At 28.0% G+C, this 23,098-nt stretch overlaps 3 protein-coding genes across 4 annotated transcripts; 2 read left to right on the top strand and 1 right to left on the bottom strand.

Annotated features, from left to right (window-relative positions):
- Positions 1-49: 49 nt before the first annotated feature.
- Positions 50-4,027, bottom strand: LOC123260313 (ATP-dependent (S)-NAD(P)H-hydrate dehydratase). The gene is made up of 3 exons (XM_044721329.1): positions 3,806-4,027; positions 2,766-3,737; positions 50-200 (listed from the first exon to the last, which is right to left on the bottom strand). Exons 2-3 carry the CDS (start codon positions 3,704-3,706, stop codon positions 152-154), a joined length of 990 nt encoding a protein of 329 aa, XP_044577264.1. The 5' UTR covers positions 3,707-3,737; positions 3,806-4,027; the 3' UTR covers positions 50-151.
- A 1,188-nt stretch (positions 4,028-5,215) lies between these two features.
- On the top strand, positions 5,216-9,282 carry LOC123260314 (sapecin-C-like). 2 transcript variants are annotated; one of them, XM_044721332.1, is made up of 2 exons: positions 5,216-5,497; positions 8,977-9,282. In XM_044721332.1, exons 1-2 carry the CDS (start codon positions 5,428-5,430, stop codon positions 9,141-9,143), a joined length of 237 nt encoding a protein of 78 aa, XP_044577267.1. In that variant the 5' UTR covers positions 5,216-5,427; the 3' UTR covers positions 9,144-9,282. The 2 variants fall into 2 exon arrangements, with proteins under 2 accessions (XP_044577267.1, XP_044577266.1); XM_044721331.1 differs by lacking the exon at positions 8,977-9,282 and adding an exon at positions 7,054-7,376 and having other exon boundaries at positions 5,329-5,497.
- A 5,680-nt stretch (positions 9,283-14,962) lies between these two features.
- Positions 14,963-15,986, top strand: LOC123260315 (U-Asilidin(12)-Dg3b-like). Its single transcript, XM_044721333.1, has 2 exons — positions 14,963-15,110; positions 15,635-15,986. Exons 1-2 carry the CDS (start codon positions 15,041-15,043, stop codon positions 15,796-15,798), a joined length of 234 nt encoding a protein of 77 aa, XP_044577268.1. The 5' UTR covers positions 14,963-15,040; the 3' UTR covers positions 15,799-15,986.
- The last annotated feature ends 7,112 nt before the right edge of the window (positions 15,987-23,098 follow it).

The following is a 23,098-nucleotide window of genomic DNA, read 5'->3' as shown; positions in this document are numbered from 1 at the left end:
ATTTTTAGTCTAATAAATAAAGAACCAGTATTTCTTATTTTTAAAAACATATATTATAAACTGTACCACATATATAAAATATTTTATTATTTGTATTATCTAAAAAATAAATTTTAAAAAAGTAACAAGTCTTGATTTGATTTTATTTTTTTTATAATTCTCCACTTTTCATCCGAGGAATTTTTCCATTAGAAGACAATCTAAAAAATACATTTTAATTTACAATCTTAAAAAAATTTTTAACTTTTAAAAAATAATAATAACAATTCTAAGAGACAAAAATTATTATTTGTCAATTATTTGAGAGTTTTTTATCAATAATTATTACTATTAATAATCAAAAAAAAAATTATAAAATTTGCGTTGATATTTTTATAATATATTCAAGTCTCAATTTAAAAGTGATAGATCCTTCTTTTTGGCTGAATAAAAAAAATGTGATAATCTTAGTAAATTATTAGATTACACAATATTTACAAAGTATAAATCTGATTATATTAAATTACATAATATTGACAACGGCTTAAAAAATTATGATTAAAATTTTGTTATTGATGCTTGTCAGTCTGTGGTATAAATATATAAATAAGAAATGTCTAGACTAAATTTAAATAAATAAAAATAATATTTTTTATGATATTCAAACTAACAAATATTTGATAATTAGCAATTTTATTTAGGCAATTGTTTAGTTTTCTAATCATCTTTCCGTCTGTGGCATAAAAAATTGAAAAAAAAATAATATTTTATCTTTAAGTAATTCTAAAATAAAAAGAAATTAATTTTTTAATGAGTTTTAAAGCTTTCAATGTTAAATAAAATTTTCTGTAAATTGAAATTTATAAATAATTTGAGTTTACATGAGTTTACCAATTTTTAGTATTTTTTTTTTCTGTATTTAACTCGTAAAACAATTAGAATATTTTTTTTTTTAATATCGTTTGTCTTTATCGAAAAGTTAACATTATAAAAAAAAAATTATTTTTGATGAATTTTAAGAAAAATTGCCTTTATAAATTATAAAAATTCTAAAAATCGTTAAATATCTGTTAATTTAAATCTACACTAAGAAAAAAAAAATAATTTGAATCAAGAGAAAAATTCTTGAACCAAGAAAACAATTTTGAAGAATTTGTCTTGAATCAAGATGAAAAATTTTTATAACAAGTAAAATTTATTTGAACTAAAAAAATTTCTTAGTTTGAGAATTTTTCTACTCAAATCAAAAATATATTCTTCAAAATAATTTACTGGATTAAAGTAAATTTTTTTTTCTGTGTAAAAGAAACCACAGTAAGTTTATAAAAAGTTTGGCAAATCCAAAAATGCACGACTCATAATGTCAATTCATTCGATAAATATAAAAAGATAGCTAATGTTCTGATATAATATTTTTTTTTTATTTTATTTTAAATGTTATTTTATTTTATTTTATTTTTTTTTTATTAAAATATTACTTTTGCAATTTACTTTTTTTTTGTTTGCTACTGTTTTTTTTTTAAATACTTTTAAATACAATTTCCTTTTTTATTTATTTTTTCATTTCAAATTTCGCGCGGTGTTTTAAACTGATCATGCGCACAGTGTGGATTTTTTTCATTAATTTTAGTTTTTCGTTAATAACAAATAAACAATATTAAATAAGATTACCATCTCGAATGGAGATCTCCGCTAAAAGGGAATGCCAAGCTATTAAAAAAAAAAAAAAAAAACTGATTGAATTCGTGAATTTTTACTCAAGTTATCGTGTTTTCAACGGAAAATTGAGTTGATTGACACGAATTTTCTTTTAACTATTTTGATATTTTTTTCTGTTTTTATTATCTTAAATTGATTTTTACCAGTGACAGAATTAATCTCCATTAAATTATCTACACGGAAAGAAAATTGAAGGAGTTTTTATTATTTTACTATTGTAATTTTTACTAATTAAAATAGTAACGGTGGACTATACTTCTCATTTAGTAATTTTTACGATCTACTATTGTAAATTTAATCCAACAAATAAGACTAGCAAGAGTCTTAAAAAGTCGAATACTATAAAGCAAATTATACAATATGTGTTTGTGAACTTTACAATTCAACTATTGTAAAAATTCACAGTTGGTTTTTTTAAAAGAAATATTAGGGAGGGAGAGAGATAGAAGGTTGGACTAATTGGTACCTGTACAGTAATCGAAAAACGAAACCGGCATTTTCGTCCTATCTGGGAATCGAACCCAGAACTCTGTGTTGGCAGCCAGAGACTCTCCCTCTACGCTATCCGAGGTAAACTAAGGCCCATATCCTTTAACATTTACATAAACTCGGAGTCTAGCGCTGTGCACGGCCATCACTCACACTAATTGAAAAACATTCCAATTCAACTATTGTAAAATTTGCTATAGTTCTATTGGAAAGATACAGAGGCAGCACTGGAAATTTTCATCTCTTACTTTTTACAATAGTAATATCGTATTTTTTCATGAATAAATAGTATTTTTTCTTCTAAACTATTTGACAATTAATAGTAATAAAAGTATAGTCCAGCTTTACAATAGTTGTATCGTAAATTTTCCCAGAAATTTTTTCCCGTGTATCGAATGGTGGGCAAATTAATTAGACTACGTAGATTATCAATCGTGTAATTAATTAAATAGTTGCGAAATCGAGGAAAAACAAATTTTTCGATCGTAAAGCACTCTCTGATGCTTCGCATCATGAGTCGTGCAAAACTCAATAATTGACAAATAAATAACTTGAAATCTCGGAAAAAAAGCTCTCACTTGTTATTAATTTCAAAAAGTCTTGTAAAAACCGGATGAATGTGTTCTAGCATGTCAGTAGTGAGCATAGCGCGCTGTTTGTCCTTGAAAGCGCTGGCATTGCACTCCCTGGTCAACCTGGAGGCCGCGTAGGCAGCAGTGATAGCCGGAGTGGAGATAGTGCACTCACTAGGCCCGGCAGTGATGGCCCACCACCAGAAAACGGCCAGCGAGCCAGCCAGAAGATCTCCCTGGCCACCGCAGCGTCTTCCGGAGCCGGAGGTCGCGCAAGTTACGGCCTCGCTGCCCTTCTGGCCATCTACGATGACATCCTTCGCGCCCTTGTTTATGATCACCACATTTTTACCAATAGAGTCCGCGAGATGCTTGAGCTCGGAAATTTTTACCACCGGAGCCGGCTGGACCGTGCGATCCAGGAAAGCCTTGACCAATCTGCTGAACTCCATCGCGTTCGGGGTCATTATCACTCCCGGGTAGTCGCGGATCAAGTCCGGCTTCTGGCAGAGCAGGAACAAGCCGTCCGCGTCCAATATCAAGGGCTTCTTCAATTCGCGGCAAATGCTTATCAGTTCCGCGATAATTTTGAAAATTTTCTCGTCTCTTCCCAGACCCGGTCCGATTAAAATCACGTGGAGTCTGTCCAGCCACGGCTTGATTTGCCGGATCGCGTCCGCGTGGTCCAATAGCGGGTGGACTATCGGCTCAGGGCTGAAAGATTTTATCGCTGTTGCCGCGTCTTTTGTGCAGAAAATGTGGACCAAGTCCGCCCCCGTTCGGAATGCACTCATTGCTGCAAAGTAGGGTGCTCCGGTGTACTCCATACTGCCCCCGAAAATTCCTATCCTGCCGTCTTGGCCCTTGTACTTTGTTGTGGTCAAAGACGGGACTATTTTACGGACCGACTTCAACATACGATCGTCCAATGAAATTTGAGAAGACATTTTTACGGTTCTTGGCAAGTCAAGGTGGAATCTGTTAATTATTTTTTTTATAGTTTTTATCATTATTATTTGTTTGGTAAAATAAATTGTTTAACTCACGTGAAATAAAAATATATTATTCTTTTTGAAAAGAAGAAATTTTTCCACTAAAATTTTGGAGTAATTTTAATAAATATGTTTTTAACCTCTACTAGTGACACAAACAAGTGAATTTAGCACTGAACAGCTCATTTTTATCCACTGACACTTTTTAAGGATAAAAATAGACTGATAAAAAAAGAACGATAAATCGCTAATTCACAAGTCATTTAAATATTGAATAATAATACTGTGATTTATAATCGGAGTTTAAGTTTTATTTAACTTATTGTTTGTTATTGTAATTATTATTATTATTTTGGGTTGCAGTTGATAAGAGCGAGTTAAAGTTTGCCGCTTGCTAGACTAAAGACAGTTATCGGTTGATGGAATGGGTAAGACACAGTAAGTAGTAAGACACAGATTTGTAACGACGTAAGGTCAAATCGATTGGGATTATTTCAGAAGCAGGTTTGGAAAAAAATACATAGCCACCTTACCTATAACTTACTGTCAATCTACGTCCGCAATTTGAAGCAAACTTGACGGAAAGAGTTGGCAAAGCGAGCGATTACCTATTAGTTACCTATAACTTACTCTGCAAATAGACGTCAAAACTTGCTGTACAAGTATTTCCGTCAAATTATAGTAAAGTTGAAAGGAAATTTAACTACAAGTTTGATTGTTAACTTGTATTCAAGTTGCAGCCGTAGATTTCCGTCAATTTGCTTACAACTGTTGTTGAGCGAAGAATTACCGCAAACTTGATGTATAAATTAACCGTAACTGCTGGAAGTCAACACTTACTGAGAAAGCGCTGGCTATCAGGGAAGCTTTTAGATGTTTTTTTTAATAAAATTTTTGAATTTTTTTAAGAAGAGTTTAAAATTTACGAAGAGTGAAAAATAGAAGAGTGTAAAAATTTTGTATGAAATTTGAATAAATGAACTCATTATTTTGGAAAGATATTTAACAGCAATTTATTGAATGTTTTATTCAATTAAAAATTTATTCCGTCTTTTAAAAAAAGATAATTTGCTCTTAGAAGAATACTTTTCATATTTTTATCAATTAAAAAAATTAATTATTATATAATATGTTTATAAAATATAAAATATAAACTATAAACTTAATCATAAATAATTCATTGCCAGACATTGAGAGGTCATCGCTTTCCCCCACTGCGATTCCTCACACAAACTTTATGTCAACAAAATACATATTGATGAGATCGATGAGCTTGTTTCTGTCTGAGATTCCTTTACGATGAAAATAAATGACTAAATAAAAAAATTTAGTCGCGATTAATAACTACGTTATGTATAAACCGATAAAGATAAGGAAATTTTTTTTAGAACAAAGATCCGGGGATTCCTCAGCCCCTTCCGTAGCTAAAATGTTATTAAATAAACAAACTACAACATTAATATTTTCTTTTTCTTTGACTGTGTCCGTGATTGATTATTTTGGGAATCCCAGTAACTATTTCTGTTGCAAATTTACATTTCCTCAATTTGTATGGAGAAATGAGTTTCATACATAAATGCGAATATAAGAACTTGCGAATCAGTTAACAATCGAGCTTCATAAGAAACTTTATTGACTTGAAAATATTATTTTCAAAGTTTTACTTTGTTTTTACGATGGCTAAATTCCTGGTTTTTTTACTTTTGATCGCAACTGCAGTCGCTGTATTTTCTGCACCTGTTGAAGGTAAACACAATCCGAACAAAACAGTTTCACTGTAAAAAGTCGCGCCAAGTCCACGTTCATAAGACTATTAGGAAAAAAATTTTTTTTTTTTCTTTACAAAAGATACAAAATAAAAAAATTAAAAATCTAAGTAACCGATATGATTGTTTATGATTTTCGGAAATTAAAAATTTTATTGTAAATTTAAAAATAAAAAAAAATTTTAGAACGTATTTAGTGTGCGTGGTTGCAAAATATTTTACTTTTAATGAAATTCGTAAAATCTATTTACTAGGACTTTAAAAAATTGAAATACACAATGACGCACACCAAGTACGTTCTAAAAATTTTTTTTTAATTTTTAAATTTACAATAAAATTTTTTTGAATTTGCTAAAATCATTAACGATCATATCGGTTACTTAGATTTTTAATTTTTTATCTTTGTAAAGAAAAATTTTTTTTCCTAATAGTCTTATGAACGTGGACTTGACTTTTTACAGTGAAACTGTTTTTGTTCGGATTTTTAGTATTTTTGTAATTATAATGAAAATTACAATTGATAACAACTTAAATCTCGTGTTGACTGCATTTTTTACTGCAAACTATCCCCTTGAAGCTACAGTTTATGTAGATGTAATTCCAGTGCACCCTGGCGGCCATAGATGCAAGCTACGAATCACTTTTTTTTACTGTAGTTGCGTGTCTATAGGAAGGATTACTACACATATTCATTTTATCTAGTCTGTGGCGCTGATATTCCCCATCGAAAAAAAGTCAGGATCGAAATTTCTGGGCTTACTATAGTTTGTGCTGATAAAATTTAATAATTTTAAGTGAATTAAGTGTTATAATTGATTATAATTAATTAATATCAGTAAAATAAAGTATAAATTACTTTTATAATATATCATTTTGGAAAAAGGAGAACCATATAATTAAATAAAATTTTGCAACCTCGAAATACCGTTCTGCTTACAGTAAACACAGTCGGTAGTCTGGCGCTCCGTTTACAACGGATTTTTGAACGGAACTTGGCGCCAGATTCTACCGAATCTGTGGATATTTTATTACAAAATTATCCAATAGTTAATTTGGTTTTTTCATGCCTTTCGGTCTGCCTAGTGATATGTTCCCGATTAAAAAAAAAAAGAAACGAATTAAAAAATATTGGAAAAAACGAAATTTGAATTTTTTGCAATACTTTTGAATTTCCTAATCAAGAATTAAAATTGTCGGTCGTTTTGAATTATTTTTTTTAATCAGGGGTAATTCAAGTAAATCGGAATGAAAATTTTTATATCACTGAAAAGATCGAGACAATTTTTTACTTCACATAAGTTGATGCAATTCATGCATTCTTGAATAGAAACGAGCTTGAAGTATTTCACGAATTAAAAATTAATTTAAAGCAAAGAACAAGTTTGAAAAATTTGGCGATTGAAACTAAGCCAGGAATCGAACCCGGACCTCTATAATTACATATCAGGAACTCTACTAGTTAACCTACATGACATGTCGTCAATTTAATTATTTAAAATATCACGGTCAGGAAAAACTTAAGATTCTTTTTTGCAGAAGAACAGATTCAGCAAGAGCTAGAAGAGCACCTCCGTTTGGCAAGGGCTACCTGCGATCTTCTCTCAGGATTCGGAGTAGGTGACTCTGCTTGTGCGGTCCATTGCCTAGCCATGAAATTCAAAGGAGGCTGGTGTGACAAAGGAGTCTGTCATTGCCGTCATTAATTGGATCATTGCAATGATATCAACAAAATACTCAGCGATAAAAATTGGCAAATAGCATTTAATGGATAATTTATATATCTATGATTGTTAAAAAAAAATACTCTCAATTAGAATATAAAATTTGATACAGTGAATTATTCTTCAATTGATCATAATTATAATATGTTGATAAAATTTAAACTATAAATATAATCATAAATATTTCATTGCCAGATATTGAGAGGTCATCTCTTTTGCTCACTGCGATAATTCAAACAAATATTATTTCTATAAAAGACATATTGATGAGATCGATGAGCTTGTGTCTGTCTGGGATTCCTTTACGATGAAAATAAATGACTTAATAAAAAAATTAAGTCGTGATTTATAACTGCCGTTATGTATAAACCGATATAGATAAGGGATTTATCATTAGAACTAAAATTCGGGGGTTCCTCAGCCTTTTCTGTACACGCAGAAAAAAATTTTGTTAAAATAACCTAAGACATGTTCTGGTAACAAATGCATTTGTTAACATAGGAATAACAAATTATATGTTAAAATAACAAAATTTAGGTTATAGCAAGTTATTGATATGTTATATAACAACAAAACAATTTAGTTACTATAGCAAAATCTTTAAGTAGATTCGACAAAATAATTTAGTAAGTATAACAAATTTTTTTTGTTGAAACAGCAAAATTATTCTATTAAAATAACAAATAAATTTACATTAAATGTTACATTAAATTTTATAAGAATCCATAATTTAAAAATATGCTATAATCAGTGATATTTGATTTGGAAAATATTTTAGCAACAAATTAGTTTTGTTATTGCAGGACAACAAATTGATTTGGTGATTTAACAGACTGGTTTGTTAGTACAACTTGAAACATTTTGTGAATGCGACTAATGAATTTGTTACTATAACAACACTCATTTGTTACCAGAACATATTTTTCAGTTATCCCGTCTTTTGTTATTTCAACAAAATCATTTTTTGCTCGACGGGCAGAAAGCGTCAACTTTCGGCCCGCTGCGCTAAACGAAAGTGCCGCTTTCTGCCTTCGTCGAGCAAAAAAATAGTATACACTCCACGGGAAGTAAAAAAGAAAGCCTCAGATCACATGTTTGTCAACCTCGGCTTCGCCTCGGCCGACAATTACATGTGATCTGAGACATTTCTTACTTTACTTCCCTAGGTGTGTAATATACTATTTATGCGTGTATATAAAATGTTATTGGGCAAACAAACTACAACATTAGTTTTTTCGTTTTCTTTGATTGTGTCGGTGATTGATTATTTTGGGAATCCCATTAACTATTTCTGCTACAAACTTACGATTCCTTAAAATATATGGAGAATTGAATTTCATATATAAATGCGAATATAAGAACTTGCGAATCAGTTAACAATCGAGCTTCATAAAAAACTTTATTGACCTGAAAATATTATTTTTAAAGTTTTACTTTGTTTTTACGATGGCCAAATTCCTGGTTTTCTTACTTTTGATCGCAACTGAATTAAAAATTAATTTAAAGCAAAGAACAACTTTGAAAAATTTGGGGATTGAAACTAAGCCGGGAATCGAACCCAGACCTCTATAATTACATATCAGGAACTCTACCAGTTAACCTACTAGGTTTATATAAGTACGGATGGATAGCATGTAAAGAATTGAAAATAACCATTCACATTTACTTATATTACATTTCATCAACTTAATTATTTAAAATATTACGATCAGGAAAAACTTAAGGTTTTTTTTTGCAGAAGAACAAATTCAGCAAGAGCCAGAAAAGCACCTTCGTTTTCGACGGGTTACCTGTGATGTTCTCAATAGATCAAATCCAGGTCACACATTTTGTGCGCTCCACTGCCTAACCCAGGGATGCACACGAGGCTGGTGTGAGAATGACGTCTGTCATTGCCGTCGTTAGTTGGGTCATCAAAATGATGTCGACACAGAATACTCGGTGGCAAAAATTGGCAAATAGCATTAAATGGATAACCTATATATCTGTAACCGTTTTGAAAAAAATATTCTAAATTCTAATATAATTTTAAGATAAAATTTTATACAGTGAATTATTCTTCAAATAATCACAATAAAAATGCAAAGGAATTTATTAAATTGTATATTTTTTATCACCAACACCTCTAATAATTACATATTTTATTAAAGTTTTATTTGTTTAAGAAAAATTTATACATTGAGAGACAATTTTATTTAATAGTAATAAAATTTTATTACTATTTATTTTGCTAAAAAAGGGGAAGGGGAAGTAAACAAGTAGGTTAGGTTAGGATGTCTAGTTAAAAAATCTTTATACTATTTATTTATTGAAATATTTATTAAAAGATTTTACTGTGAAAATTTTTATTAAATACTAATAAAATTTTATTCATATGAAATATAATTTTATTAATATTAACTAATAAGTTTTTTTTTCAACTCCAATTTAAAATTTTTTATTACTATTAAATAAAATTGTCTCTCAGTGTAAATCTGCAAAGAGAGAAAAAGATAGGACCTGAAACTTAATAAGATAAAAATAATTACAAAGAGTAAAACGTTCAAATTTTATTATGAGTATCTATCCAGGATTCCTTTACATTATAAATATTAAACGTCTGTAAATTAATAACGATATTCTGGGAATAACCCCAGAAATTAATAATTGTTATACAGGGTGTCCCAGAAGTAACGGACGCCATTGTAGCATCTGATAAACAAAATAATTCTGAGACGAAAAGTCCTTAGCTATTTTTCAATCAGACGCATAGATAATTAATTATTAATTACAATAACGTCCTTTTATACGTTAGAGAGAGAGCACTAGTGTCCAGTCAAGTGCGTTCAAAACGAAGACGCTTGCACGTGTGAATGCGTAAGTAAATATGTGTGACTAGGTAGGCTATACAGTTAGTTGTGTCTTTATTTGGCACGCACTTTACTGGACACTGGCGCTCTTTCTCTAAAAAATAAAGAGACGTTATTTTTAATTAATAATTAATTATCTATGAGGTTAATTAAAAAATGGCTAAGGACTTTTCGTCTCAGAATTATTTTTTTCATCAGATGCTACAATGGCGTCCGTTACTTCTGGGACACCCTGTATACATTAGTAAGACAAGGATATTATTATTAGGCAGCTTGTTTCGATGTCTGATGTTCTCGTTCTGCAACAAACTTATAACTTATTAATACTGAGAAATAACGGAAATCGATTTTATATATAAAGGCAAAGAAGAATTTAAGAATCAGTGAGCAGTTGAGCTTCGCAAGAAACGTTATTAATATAATCTGAATCTTAATTTTTTCACAATGGCCAAACTCCTAGTTTTCTTCCTTTTGATTGCAACTGCAGTTGCTGTATTGTCTGCACCAACTACAGGTGAATATAATACTTTTTTGTTTATAAATTGTTGATTTATTTCAAACAAGATATTTTACATTTTATTTTCACTATATGAGTATCTTAAATTATTTATTTATTTATTTAATTATTAAAGAACTAACAAGGTCATGTCAAATAAAATGGATTGACGTCAAAATGTCAATAATTAAATGTTTTATTTATTTTAATCAATAAAATTAAATTTGAACTCATTGACAGATCATAAGAAATTGTAAATAAATTTTGAGCCTGAAATTAATGTCATCTTATTTTTATTTAATGATTGCAAGCTAATAAATAGAGAATTTTATAAATAATTCCACAAGCGGAATAAATGCGTGAATACAATTACCCGACGAAAATATTCAATGTCTTATTGATTTTTTTAAATTTCAATTTGTTAGTAGATTAAAAAAAAATTAACTTGATTTTTTAGAAAAATTCTTGATTAAAAAATTTTTTTCGTGATTTAAAACAATGAAACTCTTTGGAATTATTTTCTTTGCTTGAGAATTTTTATCTTGAATCGTTCATTTTTTTTTTTCGATCTATGCATAATAATTTTACAGTTTCTTCAGAATTATTTATCTAAAACAAAAATTGCTAAATTGAGGAAGAATATCATCCTCCAAGAAAAAGATTTTCTAATCCGGCTATATATTAGTAAATTGAGATATATAAAAAATTATAGACAGACTTATCAGACATCAATAATTTTTTTTACGAAATATATATGAACAATTTTTTACATATATCACATACAAAAGCCATTTAGCTCTTACTGATTTTGGAAAATTTTTTTGAGTATTTTTTATCAATGACTTTTAAAGATTTATACTTTTTCTATAAGAGAGGGAATATTCATCAAGGAAAAATATATTAAATAAAATCTTTTTTTATCACAGATGAAAATCCAGCCCAGTCAGAAAAGCCACATAAGCAAAATTCACATTTTTCTAAGTGTGAAAAAATTTTCACTCGGGATCCATCAGGGTCCGTTCCTGAAGATGTATACAATTGTTCACACGAATGCCTGATTTACAAGAAATACTCTGGAGGTTACAGCGAAAACGGATCTTGCCGTTGCTGTTAAAAAAAAAAAAAAAAAAAAAAAAAACAATATTCCATATTGTTATTATTGATATTATTGTTACATAACATTAATTTAATAAACAGTGAAATTTTACAAAAAAGTAAAAGATTTTAAATGTGTTTAACTATAAATTATCGCCCTGAAAAGTAAAACAAATCTTTCTCTTGCCATTCATAAGCTTTTTGATAACTTCTTAAATTTTAATTTTCAATTTTACTTTACTTACACCAAAATTTGGGAGTAATTTAGAAATTTGTGATGATAAATCTGCTTATAACTTGTGATACTGACAAAAAAAAAATTGAGTTTAACTCTGAACAGTTCGTTGTAATCATCCATGGAGGCTTTTTGAGGATAAAACTCGACGTAAAAAAAGAGCGATAAATTGATCGCTAATTCACAAGTCATTTAAATATTGAACAATAATACTGTAATTTATAATCAAAGTTTAAGTTTAATTAAACTTATTGTTTGTTATTGTAATTATTATTATTATTATTTTTGGGTTGCAGTTGACAAGAGCGAGTTAAAATTTGCCGCTTGCAAGACTAAAGACAGTTATCGGTTGATGAAATGGGTATAAATAGTAAGACACAAATTTGTAACGACGTAAGGTCAAGTCGATTGGGATTATTTCAGAAGCAGGTTTGGAAAAAATTACTTTAAATGAAAAAGAAGACTATACAGAAAGCTTTTAGATTTTTTTTGAGTAAAATTTTTGAATTTTTTGAAGGAGAAAACTAAACTAAAAAATTTATGTTTTGTTATGTATTTGTATGCGTTTAATTTGAATATATAAAAAATAATTTTGTATATAACATTTTATGGAATATTGTAATTTTATATGTATTGAAAAAATGATATTTATGACTTAATGTTTTGACAATTTGTAATTTGACAGGTTTATTTAACAATGTATTTATTTAATGTATGTTTTTGTAGATTGCCTGAAGAAGTCGGGATGTCCGACGAAACGTTGCAATAAAGTGTGAAATAATTGTCAACATTGCGTTTGTGGTCTGATCAACCTGATTTTTATTAATTAACTAAAAAATTTACTCAGCATAATCTCAATAATAAAATATAAAATACTACACGGAGAGAATTTAATGGTAAATACAACTATCCGAGTGTTGTAAAAACAGGCTTCTTTGTATGAATGATTGCAAGAACTATCCAAATTGTTAACTGAACCATCCAGATAGTTACATTTACCATCTGGATAATAATTATTACCATCTGGTTGGTAACTTAAAGATGGTAAACTTAATCATAATATATGTTAACCGCTAAAATCATGTTGATTGTAAATTCTACAATCATGATGGTAATTATTACCATCGCAGCTAGTAATATGATTAGTCACTATGTAACTACCGTGACTTGTGAATTATAAATAAACAAAAATTTCGCTTTATTAAATAATGACTTTTGTTAAATTGCACTGTACTTTTTTAAATATTGACATTTTTGAAGATATAAGCTCATCCCAATGTTACACTCATCAAGAGTTTTTATTTGAGTATCCATACGTATTTTGATATATTTTTCATATATAAATATATAAAATATATGAAAAATTGATGTGGGTATTCAAATGAAAGGTCTCGATGACTGTAATGTCTGGGTGAATTTATATATTTAAAAATGTCAATAGTTTACAAGATACAAGGTCATTTCTTAATTATTGATATTTTTAAAGGTGTAAGCTCATCCTGATGTCACACTAATCAAGAGCTTTCATTCGAGTACCCACATGCATTTTTAATATATTTTTGATGTATACATATATATATAAATATATAAAATATATGGAAAATTGATGTGGGTACTCAAATGAAAGGTCTCGATGAGTGTAATGTCGGGATGAGCTTATATCTTTAAAAATGTCAATATTTAACAAGATAAAAGGTCATTTCTTAATTATGTGTCTAGAAATGGAGCATTTCCGAATGCAGCCTAAATACTTGGATACTGTTATACATTAATCTGTTGTGCTATGGAAATCCTACGTACTTAACACATTATTGCATAACAGAGTCCACTTATCATGATAAATTGACTGTCGATGAGAATGATATATGAAACGTTGAAAAGGCGCAAATTCAAGTCAAGACCTTTGCAATGACACTAAATTTCACTAAAAAAACCCATTTTATCATATGACTATCCTGGAGACAAAATTCTTGTTATTCTCTTAATAATATAGATATACTTTTTTCAATACTCACTCTTATGTCAAACATTAGAATGTTATTATATTCTGACTCTAAAATCGAAAAAGTTTAGTTTTTTATACTTCCTGTATAGTTTTTTATATGATTGCAATCATGATGATTTTAACTATCTCCGATGGTAAAAGTTACCATCTAGATAATAAACCGTATCATCATAATTGCGGGAATTACTATATACTGATTGTACTAATTACAATCGCCGGATAGTTGCATTTATCATCTCAACTTTGCAAAAGTTAATAACCATCCTGGATAGTAGAAGCTACAAAATAGAGATGGTTGCCGTTAACATAAAATTCTCTCCGTGTAGCTGTTACTCGCCCGCTCTACTGGGCGCTTTATAGAATTGCATTTTTATATCTAGACTTGAAATTTAATTAGAGAATTGTTTTAACTTGCACAGATTCCCAATTCTATCGAATTGGCATGCGCTTTTTATCCATGTAATTATTTTAGCTACTATTCATTGTAACTTTTAATGTGCAATCATTATAACATTCCCGCGTCTTTCTTACAAAAATGAATAATAATTGATATGAAAAAAAAAATTGTAATGAGTATTGAAAGTTTCAGTTAAAAAAAAAAAAAAAGGACAAAAAAACCGGCTCTCCATTTATTAGCCTAGATGAACACAATTAATATTACTTAAGTATTAATAAATACTCAAACAAATATTATTTTCATAAAAGACATATTGATGAAATCGATGATCTTGTATTTGTCCGAGATCCCCTATAAGATATATAAATAGATAACTGAATAAAAAATAAATTCGTTATTCATTTCTGTCGCTTACAAACTAATAAAGATAAGGAAAGTTGTTTTTAAGACAAAAATCCAGAGACTTCTTAGTCCCTTCCGTTGGAATGTATTTTAATAAACAAACAACAATTTTTTTTTTCTAATTGTGTCCGTGGTTGAATATTCCGAGAACCCTCATAACTATTTTCGTAATCAATTTATGATTTATTAATAGAAAAAAACAACAAAAATCTATTTTATATATAAAGGCAAATGAGAACTTACGAAGCAGTTAGCAATCGAGCTTCATAAGAAACTTTATTGACCTAAAAATATTATTTTCAAAGTTTTACTTTGTTTTTACGATGGCTAAATTCCTGGTTTTTTTACTTTTGATCGCAACTGCAGTCGCTGTATTTTCTGCACCTGTTGAAGGTAAACACAATATTTTATTACAAAATTATCCAATAGTTAATTTGGTTTTTTCATGCCTTTTGGTCTGCCTAGTGATATGTTCCTGATTAAAAAAAATAAAACGAATTAAAAAATATTGGAAAAAACGAAATTTGAATTTTTTGCAATACTTTTGAATTTCCTAATCAAGAATTAAAATTGTCGGTCGTTTTGAATTATTTTTTCTAATCAGGGGTAATTCAAGTAAATCGGAATGAAAATTTTCATATCACTAAAAAGATCGAGACAATTTTTTACTTCACATAAGTTGATGCAATTCATGCATTCTTGAATAGAAACGAGCTTGAAGTATTTCACGAATTAAAAATTAATTAAAAGCAAAGAACAAGTTTGAAAAATTTGGCGATTGAAACTAAGCCGGGAATCGAACCCGGACCTCTATAATTACACATCAGGAACTCTACCAGTTAACCTACATGGCATGTCATCAATTTAATTATTTAAAATATTACAGTCGGGAAAAACTTAAGGTTTTTTTTTTTCAGAAGAACAAATTCAGCAGAAGCTAGAAAAGCATCTTCGCTTGCCGCGGGATACCTGTGATCTCTCAGCAGTGGGAGCAGGTGACGCTGCTTGTACGGCCTACTGCAAAGTCAAGGGATTCGATGGAGGCTGGTGTGAACAGGGAGTTTGCCGCTGCCGTAGTTAGTTGGATCATCAAAATGATGCTGACACAAAAAAACCAGTGATGAAAATTGACGAATGATATCAATTTGATATTATAACAATGACCTTCTTCAAAAGATATATATTTTAGATTAGAATGTAAGTTAAAGATAAAATTTGCTTTAATGCATTATCCTTCATGTAATCACAATAAAGATACAGCAAACTTTATTAAATTGTATATTTTTTACAACAAACACCTATGTATGTATGATAAATAAATAAATAAATACGCAAGTAATGTTTGAATAATATCACAGTGATTTACAATCGGAGTTAAAATTCAACTTTAATCTTTTTTTTGAAAACCTCCGGTAACAAAGTTTTATTTTTTTTCCAAAGCGACTGGGTCATTTCTTATTTTATTATATAGGTACAATTAAAATAATTATTTAATTTTTAAAAAATTGTTAAAAATAATTTCACAAAATTATCGATAAGTCTGGTTTTATCCACTTTGGATGACTCTCACGAAAAAAAAATCTAAAAAATGCTCACAGCAAGTTAAACTAAAAAATCTACTCAGCATAATCTCAAAAATAAAATTTTCCAAAAATGTATTTTTGGAATAATTTTTGCAATTCTGTACCGATCACTTTCGTTTAAGAGATATCATCAAAAGATTTCGAAAAAGGGGTTTTTTTGCATAACTCCAAATTTTTTGTTGGATCGTTTGCAGGCAACAAGTTATATAATACCGCAAAAATAAATTTATCAAAAAATATTTTCATAAATTTTGTTTTCATCCACCGTAGATATATTGATACACTGATAGAAGGATTTGTTTATAGTTAAAAATATTTGTTAATATTTAACAAGTCATTTATTAGAGACCACTTTTTAGTCCTTAACGAATATTTCTTAGTATTTAAAAAAATGTATTAATATTTAAAATATTGTTAACTATTAACAAATATTTTTTAATACAAATAAATCCTTCTATTAGTGTATAATTTATACATAATATGACCGGATCCGAAAATTTTTACGGATTATCTAATCTTAACCCTTTAGCGCTTAGCCTTGAAACCCGACTCTTTACCACAGCACGTGTAGTAAGAGGACATACAAAAAGTATAAAAAAATTCACAGAAATTCAATATGGATACATTTTCACCTACGGCCCTGTAAATGTCTGTCGAGTGGGGTTAAAATCAGTGGAAAAGTACTCGCGGTAATATAACACTATATCATGATATTACTCCGCGCTTTACTCACACAACCTCGCGGGGTGTGATTCGCGCTCTCTCTACTTATCATACGCGGAGATATTTTAGATTATCAGAAGGTAAGGGGTTAAAACTTTTTTTTTGATGATTTTCTGGTCTCAAAATTAGATTTATTTAGCAGAACAAATTTTTAGCAATAAAAATTAGAAAATTTAATTGAACCTTATAAGCCTTTTTAATTTTTTTAATTAGACTTTTTATTTACTGTAAAATAATAATTTCATTCTTAATATTCTTTAAATAGATCGTTGAGGTTTAAATCATCGTTTTAAATTAAAATTTGAACCTCTGCAAACTACACTGAGAGAAAAAATTTCTTTTGAAAAAAAGGAATATTGTGACAAGAAATTGATTTGTAAAAGATTTTAAACAATTTTATTTCTTAACTGAAGATTAAAATTTTTCTCACATTTACTTTCTTGTTAAAATAAAAAAAAATATTTTTTGATTTGAAAAAAATAATTTTAAATAAACAACTTGCGAATTATCATCCAAAATTCGTTATGTCCAAATTTATACACCTTTTTTCAACAGAAAGTTAGTACAAAAAAAATTTTTATTTCTTCAGTTGAAAAATAAAATTGTTTAAAAATTTCTATAAATTACTTTTTATTAAAAAATTGCACATTTTATTAAAAAGAAAAGCACGAAAAAGGAGTCTTTAATCAGACCCTTACAAAAATTCCAATAAAAATTACAAAATTTTTTTAAAAAATATCCAAAGACAAAATTTCGCTTATTGCGCATTAAAAGGTTTCAAAATAAGTAATGGAAAATTTTCATACGTCCACTCTGAGTCATTCATCAGCAAACGAGCATAAATAATGGAAATTTCCATAACTTCCAATTCGAACTACGAGAAATAGCTGTACATAACATAGATTTTTTTTTTTATTATCTTTATTTATTTTCATTTATTATGAATACTCATCACGTCAATTACAAAAAGAATTCCGGTTGTTAACCACTGAGAAATATTTTTTTTCTTAGCATTTGATGTATTTTTTTTCTCATTTTACTTTCTTAGTTACACTGTCTCCATTTATAATACCACATAACGGGAACGAGTTTAATATATAAAGACGAGAAGAGAAACTTTTGAGTCAGTTTACAATCACACCTTGCAAGAAACCTTTCGAGATTTTTACCTTCGTGGAACTTAAACATTTTTTTGCGATGACTAAGTTACTAGTTTTTCTACTTTTGGTCACCTTTGCTGTTGCAGTATTGTCTGCCCGAGGTAAAGGTATAGACATAGTTGTCAAAAAAATAGATTTACTTAAATTAGATAAACTAAGAATTAATTTTGGACGCCATAAAAATTTTGACGCGGAGATAGTCAAAGCATGGATTACGTTCGTCTAAAAATGGAAGTTGTTGATTTCAACTTTGAATTTATTTTTTAAATAATTAGATTCGGTTATAGTGGAAAAATTTATACCGAAACAAAAATAAAGTATTAACGAGCAATTTAAAAGAAAAAAGTGAAATTTTCGGTATAAACATCGCGGTGTTAACACTATAACTCTCGAATAAAACGATAAATTAACCTTACAATTTTTTTATTCCGTTTGTAATTTAAATCTTCAAAGCTGATTTGAAAATAATGCCTCAAATATTGTTCGCTTAAGGAGGTCGAGTGAATCTAATGTAAAAAATAATTTCCAACTTTGAGCTCTGAAATTAAGTATACGTATAAATAAATACGTCAATTATCTAATCCCAAAATTTAAAAAAGATTCACCGTTTAGTTACTTAGATATTGAATTTTAAAAATCACATATTTTATCTCCTTATACACGGTCTCTTATGGCGGACAAACTTTTGACGAGACTTTAATTATTTTTTTCAATATTAACCTCCCAACTTTAACGGATAAAAAACTTTACACAAGAAACTTGGATTATTGCAAAATATAAAAACAATTTAATAATAATACATTACCGATATAAATTTTGAAATATTTAAAGTCAAATTTTATGTTTGTAAATCGTTTATCGTCAGCTATTTATTCGAATAAAAATTTGACAACATCGTGTCAGCAGCTGAGAAAAAAGAAAAGGATAGAAATATAGTTACAGAGAGAGAAATGTTTAACTCACACACTCATCCACGTCTCAGTTATGGGTATAATCAAGCACGCTATTGCCAAATCTGTTTATTTATTCCGACAAGTAATAAATACCAAAGTCATTTTATTACTTTACTTTATTAAATAAGTAAAAATCATCAATTATTAAATTGTTTAAATTATTTTAAATTAAAATAAAGAATTTTGACGGATATTGGGAAGACTAAAATTTAAAAAAAATTTTAACATTATTTTGACTCATTATTTCGACCCGTGAGGCAACCATATGGAATATTTCTTCGTAAACGCGACGCGTGAGGGCATTCAACTCGCAAGATAATTTCTTCTCACGGATTTAAACAAACAGCGAAAGTTAATTGAAAAGAAAGTTTATTTGTTTGGGATTAAATTATTTATTAAAGTAGTTTTTATTATTTTTGTCTCTGCAATGTACCGTAGATCATTTTTATTAAAAATGACTGAAAAATTGAAAATAGTTGAATTTATACCAAAAATTTTTTATTTTCATTTCAATGAAAAATTACATTATTTCAAACTTTCCTTCTTAATAAGCTATATCACGTTTTATGGCAAAATAATATCAAGTTCCATTTATTTAGAATTTTAGGTATTAAGATAAATAATGATTTTGAAAAATTTTTATTTAAAAAAAGAAAATTTATAAAAAATATTTTATTCATCCTTTAATATTCAACCCTGACCATTCAGCCTCGTGGTACAAGAGTAAAATTAACTCAAATCAAGAAACTCGAGATTTTTCAGCTTGACTCACTATCAAAATCTTCAAAATTATTTTCTTGGTTCAAAAATTTTTTTTTTTACCCAAATTAACTTTTTTATCTAAAAAAAATGGAATTTCAACAATTTTGGAAAAAAAATTTCGAAATTTTAGTTTTATAAAAAATTCAATTAGATAATTGCTTTACAGAAAATTTTCTTTTATTTCCATTGAAGTAAATTTAACAGTTTGTAATTTCTTAATCAAAATTTTATGTCCAAACGCTATTAATTAACGTCAAAAAAATAATTGAAGAGATGTTCCGCTCAAAAATACTACCATATAGAATGAAATTATTGATTAAGTAATTTTTCAAGTTATTATCACTTATTTTGTGTAAAATAATATTGATTAACACTAAGCAGTCTTTTCGAAACAAAAAAGTTTTAATATTTTTAATATCAAAACTTAATAATTTGAATTACAGATAACGATGGTTCCTATCAAGAAGGAACATATCAACAGCAGGGTGATTCACATCAAGCCAAGTGCGCAAGACTCCTAGTTGGCGACCGAAGAGATCCCGCTCCTGAAGATGCGAACAATTGTTTACACGAATGCGTGATTTACAAGAAATACGTCGGAGGATACCGCGAAAATGGCGCTTGTCGTTGCTGTTGAAAACCACTTCTTTATTTATATTATTTTTAATTAACATATGTCATAATAATTTTGCATAAAATTTATTCAATAAAGATTCAAATTTTTTGAAAAACTTTCTAGATTTCTAATAATTATTAATTTTGCTTCATTAGCCACGTAGCCGGAGTTTCTGATTTAAATTTGCAACTACAGCTCTTTTCTTAAGATATAACCGGTTATTTTTTTTCTCTCGTTTGGAACTAATGGACAAATTGAGACACAGCTAAACTATCCCAGTGAGGGAGCATGTTACTCAATAACCGTTTAAGTAAGCTAGCGTCGAGCTACTTCCAAAATTTAAATTAAAGAAAGTTGACGCCAACTCTGAAAAATACATTGAAGTTTATGTTAATTTATTTAAATTTTACAACTGTTGTAATTTTGATCTATAGTTCCGATTATTGCTTACATAAAATTTCCTTTTCAACCAACTATTGCTTCTTTTAATTTAAGAAAATGTTCATTTTTTCTTAAAAAATATGCTTGATACTTAAATTGATAGAATTAATGGATTTATTTATATAAATAATAGCAATAATGTGTTGTGAAAAAATGTTTACGTTAAAAATATGCTAAAATAAATTTTCTTAAAAATTACCGTTAAATTGACGGTAATCGTGGGACAGATGAACACGAGCTCATCATTCGTCGGTAAATAAATAAATTTTTATTTAAAAAATATCCCGTGTAAAAACATCGTCTTAAAAGTGTCGTTTGTTTAAAATCTTAAACGTGACACAAAGCAAGACTTTTTTACGACGCAAAAAAAAAAAATTCCAAGAGCAGATTTTTGAAGTTTGGTTCTCGAATTTGTTATGAAAATTTATTTTTAGACAATTTTGCGAGTTTTTAACTGCAACATTTTTAAATACGCTCTTTTCAAATTGAATTTGAAATTATTGAAAAATTATTATCCGACAATTGTAAGACTTTTTTAAAACGCTCCATTTAAATGTTTCAAGGTTTTGTTGCTGTGAACTCATTTTAAAATAGTCTCTAAATTTTTTTTTAAATTTTTTTAAAGAAACTTGCAAAATCGTCTAAAAATTAATTACCATAACAAATTCAAAATCCAAATTTCAAAAATCTGCTCTTGGAATTTTTTTTTCTTTGGCGTCTTAAACAAGTTTTAAAACACTTGCTTGTGTTACGTTTAAGATCTTAAACAAAGGACAATTTTAAGACACTTTTGAGACGATTTTTTTTACACGGGATGGTAATAAAATTTTTAATTTTTAAAATTACATCCTTAACTATCCAAAGGAAGTCCGAGTAACTCAAATTAGGCTTTAAAACTTTTGTTAAATATTTACAATAATTGTTAGAGTTGATAAGTTCATTATTTTTAGAAAATTAGAATTTTTAGTAGTTTTTACTGAAAGAAAAAATTTCTTTCGAAAAAAAATGAAGATTTTTGTGACAAAAGATATTAATTTGTTTAAAATTTTATTTCATAGCTGAAGAAATAAAAACTGTAATAATTTTTTTATTGACAGGTAAAAATCGTCCCATTTTATTTTATTTCATACTTTTTAAAACTATCATTTATTAATAATTCTTTAAATAAGATTATTTATATTTTTAGTATCATTATCTAATTTTGACAGACGAAAAAATATAAATATAAATCAATAATTATAGACAAGATTAATTTTATAATTTTACCATTAAACGTATTTTATTTATGCTATTTACAACACATACATACAATACGTGATCCTTTCTTAAATCTAAAATATTCTAATCTCCCAAAGAGTAATCATATAATATGTCAATATACCAATTATTATTTCCCAAACATTCCTTTTATATTTAATAGTCTCATACAATTTTATCCTTTTAAATCCTTAATTTTAGGGAATCTCAACGTACTTACAACGATAAATAGAACAATAGAGCATTTTTTGTCTTTTATTAAGATTTAAAGTGTCTGATATGTTACAAACTTATTATTAATAATTAAAATTTCAAACATTTTTATTCATTTTATTGTTTACTGTATTTCTTCTTTCCAAATTAACGTTATCTGATAAAAACATTTCAATGGCTATTTTGTTTGTTATATTGCTTAAACAATTATATTTTTAAGGTGAGAATGCTGGATGATATATTTGTAAATTATCTGACCAGAAAGACAAATTATAAATATACAATTGTATATTTAATTACTCCACATTATATTTACTGAAAAAAATTTTTTAATCCAACCAAATAAATTAATAACAAAAGATTAGATTGTAATTCAGCATTTACAAAAAAAAATTGAAAGCAATAACGGAATATTTCTTCAGGAAAATTGTCTTATATTGTTTAAAAAGATATTTAAAAAGTCGCGTATACTATTTGTTATTAATTTTATTAAATAATTACCCGCGGATGCTAATGCTGTATATGTATATATAAGAGTAGTGTATATTTATATGTACAGATTAATTCTCGATTAGCTTCAAATCCCAAATTAATGAGCTTTGTTTTATTTAAACTTGCTTCGTTGTTTCAATAAATAACGAAACAGTCTTAGTCCTCGCCTCCCTTCATTTCT

This window comes from Cotesia glomerata, linkage group LG3 (genome assembly GCF_020080835.1).
Source record: "Cotesia glomerata isolate CgM1 linkage group LG3, MPM_Cglom_v2.3, whole genome shotgun sequence".
NCBI classification, from domain to species: Eukaryota; Metazoa; Arthropoda; class Insecta; order Hymenoptera; family Braconidae; genus Cotesia; species Cotesia glomerata.
Note: the sequence above shows the minus strand (reverse complement) of the source record. Positions and strands in the feature narration are given on the sequence as shown.